General features: G+C 44.5%; 1 protein-coding gene across 1 annotated transcript in view; it reads left to right on the top strand.

Annotated features, from left to right (window-relative positions):
- Nucleotides 1–6,015, top strand: part of LRGUK (leucine rich repeats and guanylate kinase domain containing) — a 35,690-nt gene extending 29,675 nt beyond the window's left edge. Inside the window, exons 15-17 of the mRNA XM_027702472.1 lie at nucleotides 175–282; nucleotides 4,032–4,162; nucleotides 5,575–6,015. Coding sequence (XP_027558273.1) covers nucleotides 175–282; nucleotides 4,032–4,162; nucleotides 5,575–5,667 — 332 coding nt within the window. The 3' untranslated portion in view covers nucleotides 5,668–6,015. The remainder of the gene's footprint in view (nucleotides 1–174; nucleotides 283–4,031; nucleotides 4,163–5,574) is intronic.
- Nucleotides 6,016–7,807: the final 1,792 nt, after the last annotated feature.

Genomic DNA, 7,807 nt, shown 5'->3' with positions numbered 1-7,807 from the left:
TGAATTTGAGGTTGTTTTCTTGAATGTGCTGTTTATGGAGATGAAGGTTTTTTTCTCTCTCCCAAAGCTGGATAAGTTAAGAATGTATTTCTGTGTCAAACTTCTGTGATTTTGTCCTTGTCTTTGTCCTGATGGAAGGTTGGGTTATATTTTGCATCCTTTCCCTTTCTGCAGATGACTTGGATGAGGCATTCATGAAACTGAGTCTCCTCATGAACATGTTCCTGAACTTGGAGCTCCCTGCAGCCTTTGATGACATTCAGGACACCAGAAGCAGAGCAGGTACCACGTCTGGGAAACACATTCCCTCTGGTTTTATCAGCAGAATGTTCCTACTTATTGTTAAAAGAATTGAAATCTGGGAATGAAGTGACCTGTGAGACCTGAAACCTCCTCGTGCTCCTCTGCCATGGGTTGATCCCTCCCTGGGATCTGAATCCTTGATGGATTTACATCCCTGAGGCAAGAAGATGCAGCAAGGGAGCTGCCTGACTCTTCTGAGGGTGTTTTTTTGGGCTGAGGAGCTCCCATCCATCCCAAATGAGATCTGTGTCCACAATGGAGAGATTTGTGTCCATCCAACAACAGGAAAATGGGCTGGCACTGGGACCTTCCCCAGGATAGCAAGAATCCCAAAGAGCATGAAAACCAGGATGGTAAGATGAGTGAAGGGAACTTATAAATTCACTCCAAGTGCTTTTGGGGCTGCAGGACAAACCCAAATGATCTGCAGTGGGTTTAAAAGAAGCCTCGTGATCACCTCCAGCTGATCCAAGCGCTTGCTCTCATCCCTGTGATTGTTCAATCTGGATCAGGGAATGGTTCCATCCAAAAATTCATAGAATATCCTGAGTTGGAAGAGACCACAAGGATCCAGTCCAGCTCCTGGCCCTGCACAGACACCCCAACAATCCCACCCTGTCCCACAGGGCATTGTCCAAACCCTCCTGGAGCTCTGGCAGCCTCGGGGCTGTGCCCACTGCCCTGGGGAGCCTGGTCAGTGCCTCACAACACTTTGGATGAAGAACCTTTCCCTAAAATCCAACCTAACCCTCCCCTGACACAGCTCCAGCCATTCCTTGGATCCTGTCACTGTCACAGGGATCAGGGATTGGAGCTGCCCCTCCTGAGGGAGCTGCAAATCCCTGATGAGCCTCCCCTCAGTCTCCTCTTCTCCACCTGAACAATCCAAGTGCCCTCGGACACTCCTCATTAATGTATTAATATTCCTCATTAATAGGGAAAGCAAACAAACAAACAAATCCCCCAAAATTCCCAGCAGCAACTTCCAGACAGACCAATTCCATGACCAAACTCCCCCTGCAGCAGCAGAAGGAGGGCTCAAGGGGGGAAAGGTGAGGGAGAAGAGTGGAGGGAGGAAGAAAGGAGGACTTCTCTTGTCACAGCTGGAATTTCTCCCACACAATTTCTCCCACAGCTGGGATAAAAGCAGAATATGAGCTCTAAAACCCCAGAGAAAAAGAAATAAAAGAACAGATATTTTGGCAGGAGGATGATGTGCAATGTGGACTGAAAAGAAGCTCATTTTTGGGGCCTCTTTCCTCTCATTCCAAGTGTCTCCATAGTTTATGGCTGCCTTGGTCAGACCCACTGCACCAGAGCAGTGAATCAGGTTCCTCGGGAACACACAGCCAAAATCCAGGACCTCTGTGTGGCTCAGAAAGCTGCAAATCCAAGCAGCTGAAAGAAAGGAGGGCAAAATGCTGGAAAATATCACTGAAGGGGAATGTAAAATTCATCAACTCCTAATTTCAAGTCGCTTTTTGTGTCCTGAGTGGATTCATAAATCCTGATTTCCCCACGGACGCGGAAAAAAAGCCGCTGCACGTTATGGTGGCATCTCAGAGCTCCAGCACTGAGGACCTTTCTCAGGAGGCTTATTTAACCTTAAACTAAGTAGATTTTATTTTCATTTCCAGAACTTCCACGTTTGTTTAAAATGAGAAAGATTCCCTTGCTTTATTTGCTATAACGTTGTACTTTCTTGCCTTAAAAACTCTGCAGATGTTTTGGCCTGAAGGCAACAAAACCTTAAATAGATCATCAGGGAAGAAGGGGGAGGATTAAAGAGAAAATATTTTTAAACGACCCCGGTGTTTTTTAATATGTATGTATTTCTCTGAAGTGCTTTTAAAGGACTTTGTCTTCCTCAGCAGCTCTGACTTGTCACCAGTTACAGAAACCCCATTAACAACTACGAGATCTGGGGTAATTCTGCTGCTCATAAAGTAACTTTTAAATTTACCACACGCCATTAAATTCACTTGGAGCTTCATTTAGAGGTGTTTAAATAAGTTTAACTATCCTATTTCTAGACATCCTCTGCTCTTATGGACTGTGGGAAATAATTTATGCCGGAAAACTTGCCCCCAGGTTGTCTTTAATGTGGACATTTTCAGTCAGACGGTGGCAGGGGGAAGATTGGTTGGGGGAGATTATGATGGGTTGTTAATTCTTTTTTGTAATGAACTGCTGTGCAAGAGCTCCTGTAAAAATACTGGGAGGAAATAGATAAGTTCTTCTTTTAAAAAAAACCAACCTTTTAATAGCAGAAGTAGAATTCCTTTCAGAGCTGATAATGCTTTGGAGTTGAATTAACAGCTTTCATCGCTTTGGTAAAATCATGGAGTGGTTTGGGATGGAAGGGACCTTAAAGCCCATCCAGTGCCACCCCCTTTGCCACGGGGCAACAAGATTTGCCCCTTTGGATTTGTCACCAGAGGAAAAAAATAGTTTGAGAGTCAATTCTTAGAGCTGAAACACAAACACCCCTGAGCTGGGAGAGATGGGAGATCATGGAATGGTTTGGGATGGAAGGGACCTTAAAGATCATCCAGTTCCAACCACAACACCTTCCACTATCCCAGGTTGCTCCATCCTGGCCTTGGACACTTCCAGGGATCCAGGGGCAGCCACAGCTTCTCTGGGCAACAGGATTTGCCCCTTGGGTGCTGCCCAGCACAGAGAGAAGGGGCCAGAGGTTGCCTGAAATCCCTGTTGGGATCTCCAGATGTCCAAGCCCAGGAGATCTTGAAAGGCTTCTCTGAAGCCTTTTGGGGTTTGCTTGGTATCAAAATGACTAAAAACCATGTTTATTGTCTTGACATGTGTGCCAGCACTGTTCAGGCACTGAGAGAAATGTAAATCCATGGAATCTCTGCTCCTGGCAGGGAAGGTTCTGATCAAATCCTCCCTAAAACCAGCTCTGCAAACAGGGAGAACAAAGAGGCCCCAGTTCCTTTGGATTTGTCACCAGAGGGGAAAAACAGTTCAAGAGTCAATTCTTAGAGCTGAAACACAAACACCCCTGAGCTGGGAGAGATGGGAGATGATGGAATGGTTTGGAATGGAAGGGACCTTAAAGATCATCTGATTCCAACCTCAACACCTCCCACTATCCCAGATTGCTCCAACCTGGCCCTGGACACTTCCAGGGATCCAGGGGCAGCCACAGCTTCTCTGGGCAACCTGGGCCAGGGCCTTCCCACCCTCCCAGCCAGGAATTCCTTTCTGATGGAAGGAATTCCTGCATACTGCCATGTCCCAATATTTATAAGACCATTCCTATGGCTTAATTTAATATTTAGATACCATATTATAGACAGCTTAAAGATTGGGTTTTTTTTTCCAATTTGAAATAGTTTTGGTTTTAAAAACAGAGTTGGTTGTGCTTTGTTGGTGTTTCATGCCAGCGGTGCAAGTCCTTGGATCTCTGTTCCCAGAAATTCAGGGAAATAACAGGTGAGAAGGTGCCCTGTTCCAACTCCCCATGACATTTTGAGAGCTCTTAGAAAGTTAAAACCTCTAATTAGTCAGACTGTGATTAGCTCAGAGGACATGACTGAGGTGCAGGGACCTTAAATCCCATCTCATTCCAAACCAGGGACACCTCCCACTACCCCAGATTGCTCCAAGCCCCGTCCAACCTGGCCTTGGACACTTCCAGGGATGAAAATTCACAATATTTTGGTGTCTTTTTTGTGTGAATCTTTGTGTCTTTTCCACCCCAGGCTCAAGAACTCACCTCTTGTCCCCCGGTGGAGTGACTCGCTCTCCATCTGTCAGTGACCTCTTGGACTCTTCTACCAAAAAATATCCCAGAGGCCTCTTGGAAATCAAGGCTGCACCTCCAGGCTCTGTGGTAAGGAATATTTCCTGGAACCTTCGACAGAAATGATCAGTTGTAGTCAAACCTCTCACTCTTTCCAGGGAAAAATGGCTCCTGTTCTCTGTCGGTCTTTCGTTCCGACAATATTTCCCAGTTCCCGGAGTTAAAGGCAGATTGATGGGAATCATGGAATGGTTTGGGTTGGAAAGGACCTTAAAGCCCATCCCTGCCATGGGCAGGGACACCTTCCACTATCCCAGGTTGCTCCAACCCGGCCTTGGACACTTCCAGGGATCCAGGGGCAGCCACAGCTCCTCTGGGAAATCCATTCCAGCCCCTCCCCACCCTCCCAGCCAGCAATTCCTTCCCAATATCCCATCTATCCCTGCCTTGTGACAGTGGGAAACCAGCAAAAAAAAACCCAAAAAGGTCAGAATTATATATTTAGCAACAAAAAAATAAAGTTAAATTAAAAACAACCTCAGTGAGGGAGACTTACTTAGGATAAATAGTGAAGGAATTCACAATAATCACAATGTGAGCATTCACCTCTGTTACAGACATAATTCACAATAATCACAATGTGAGCATTCACCTCTGTTACAGACATGATTAATTAATTCAATCGATTAAATTAATTGACTTGATTTATTAATTGACTTGATTTATTAATTGACTCAATTTATTGATTGATAACTATCAGTGGCTCTCAGCCAATAACGAGGCAGGATTTAATAACTCTGCCCTGTAATTTAAATTTTTTTTTAAGCCCATGTGGTGCTGGGAAGTTGGGAGGCATCAAAAGTGGTTTTCTGCAGGTTTTTCTTCCTGCCACATTCTCGTGGAGTCACAGAATTGCAGAGGTTGGAAAAGATCTCCAGGATCTTCGAGTCCAACCGTGTCCACCACTAAACCACCTCCTCAAGTGCCACATCCACGTGTTTTTTGAACACTTCCAGGGATGGGGACTCCACCCCTGCCCTGGGCAGCCTGTTCCTATGGTGGACAACCCTTTCTGGGAAGAAATTATTCCTGATATCCAATTGAAACCTCCCCTGGCACAGCTTGAGGCCGTTCCCTCTCCTCCTGTCCCTTGTTCCTTGGGAGCAGAGCCCGACCCTCCCCAGCTCTCCCCTCCTGTCAGGGAGTTGCAGAGACTTTTTGACTCCTTTGTAGAAACTATTTTGGCTGCTGTGAAGACACTGAAGCTTCACTGGAGGCCAAAATCTTCATTATTCAAAGACAGCAAAGCTTCACACCTAAAAATTTCACCAGTGAATCACATCCAGCACCTTTGAATTATAATATTCCTCTGCCATTTCCCCCAAAAATCTATCAATACACGTGCTCTGGAATTTTAGCAGATGAAAGGGCCACCACAGCCAGTTAAATCACCACATTTACTGCTGAATTGCTGTGTAAAGTCGGGCTCCTTTCTTTTCCAGGGAGAAGCTTCTTTCCGAAGACGTTTTTCCGCGGCACGTCGGGCCCTGTCTTGGAAAGCACCTCCTGCCCCTCTCCAGCTGCTTCCCAGGTAACACAGAGGGATCTCAGCCAAATTCCTTGGAATTACAGTGAAAAAGAGCCTGTCTCAGGTTTCTCCTCCACTGAATGATTAGAAACTGTCAGGGATTGCAGCTCTATTCCCTGCCACTTTTAAATCCCAAATAAATCACTTTTGACTTTTTTTTTTGGCTTTTGACTTGGGAGCATGCTGGGAAGGGATGAGGCAGAGCCAGCCACGAGTAACTTGTCTAAAACCATGGAATTATTTGATGTGTCCTCTCTGAGAGAGAAGAAAAGGACCATTTTTTCTGGCAGCTCAGTCTGTGACGTGGTGGTTTTTTTTTTAGTAATTAGTGGTGGAAGGTCCCAGTTTGTATTTGCTGCAGTGAATCTTCTCTGTTTAAATTTCTGAAAGCTGAGGCCACTTCCTCATTTTATTTTTTAATTTTTAGGTGTTTTTTTAAAATTTTTTTAATTTCATAAATTTTTTTAAATTAGTTTTTTCATTTTTTAATTTTTGAAGTCCCATCTCGACTGCCTCGCTTCCTTTTCTTCCTCGTAGTCACAGCCCTGCAAAAACAGGTTAAAACTCTCTGAACCTCAATAGTTTTGAGCCCTTCTGCCTTCCCTTGGTGAAAACCTCCCTAATCTGAATTCTTCCTTCCTTGTTTTTCCTGCCTGCCACGAAAAAGGCTCCCAGTGGGGACATTTAAAGCATCACAGAGGCCTCTAAATCAGCAAAATCCGAAAGAATAGAAAATTTCCCACCTCTCAGGGGCTGCCCAGTTGCCAGATGTGGTGATGAGAATCACTCCAATGCCAGAGGCTGGAAATTAAGTCTGAAAAATAAAAAAGAAAGAAAGAAAGAAAAAAACCCCAAACCTACTGGATTAAACTATGTCTAGAAAACCAATGGCTGAAGTTTACAGACAGAAATACATCATAATAATGCATTTTTCAAATCTTTACTTAGAGAAAAGTTTTTGCAAGTCCCAGATTTACTCATTTTAGGTGTTGAAGTGAGAAGAAAAAATGGAAATGGGTGTTTTCTTTTGCTGGAGGTGTTTTGGGGTTGATTTACTGTTCCTCTGAGCCTGCTTTAGGTTTTTTTTTTTTGCTGCCTTCATTCCACAATCCTCATTCCTTTGGAAACTGATTTTTGGGAGTTAAGCTCGAGCAGGTGAGAGAAAAATCCTGTCACCCCCAATCAGCATTTCCAATGCCTGGCCTGGAGGGATGGAGACAGAGGAGACAACGCCCCATTCCAAGCAGGAATTTAAGTCAAAAAATACCATAAATATGAATGTTATCAAATAGCTGAAATTCTGAGAGAAAAACCTGGAATGAAGGAATCAGCAAGAGAACCTGGAAGGTCAGGTAGCCCAGTCCAGGAGCTATTTGTTTTTACAGAATTAAATCAAGTTTTGAATTCCCATCAGAGAGGGGTTTCACCTTGGAAAACTCACACGGGATTTGACGGATCTTTCTTTTAATATGGAATTATGGGCCTGGGTCAGGAGCAGCTCCAAAGGTCACTGCATGTCCCCCCTCTCAGCTGTGGTGGCCACCTTTGTGCACACCCTGAGTCCTTGGTGATGTGGTTTCCTTTGGTTCTGCTCAAGATTCCAGCCAGGAATTTGTGCATGGATTGGGTGGCTCAGCTGGTAAATTCATAATTTCATTATTTGTAGCCATATTAACAGCTGGTAAATTCATGATTTCATTATTTGTAGCAATATTAGCAGCAGCATCCAGCTAATTTGGAGGGAGGTAAAGTGTTATCTTGTCTTATCCCTTTCCACGGTTCTTAATTATATATCAAATATATTTTATATTTCTCTGTGTCTCTGCTTAGTAAATTCAGTGGTTTTGCTACAAATCATCTCGAATTAGTAAATTAACTCTCAAAATTGACCACTTCAGGGTATTTCCAGGTATGGAAGGCCCAGTTGTGGATCCAGGTGTGGCTGCCCCATCCCTGGAAGTGTCCAAGGCCAGGTTGGACAGGAATTGGAGCAACCTGGTCTAGTGGAAGGTGTCCCTGTCCATGGCAGGGGGTTGCACTGGATGGGCTTTAAGATCCTTTCCAACCCAAACCATCTTGTGATTCCATGATTTCAAGTGTCCTACAACACGTGCTGGCAAAGAAGGCACTATATCCTGCCTGAGAGG

Source organism: Neopelma chrysocephalum, unplaced genomic scaffold, assembly GCF_003984885.1.
Source record: "Neopelma chrysocephalum unplaced genomic scaffold, ASM398488v2 Primary Assembly neopelma1_187, whole genome shotgun sequence".
In the NCBI taxonomy this organism is placed as follows: domain Eukaryota; kingdom Metazoa; phylum Chordata; class Aves; order Passeriformes; family Pipridae; genus Neopelma; species Neopelma chrysocephalum.
The sequence above is the reverse complement of the archived record's forward strand: the minus strand, read 5'-3'. Positions and strand labels throughout refer to the sequence as shown.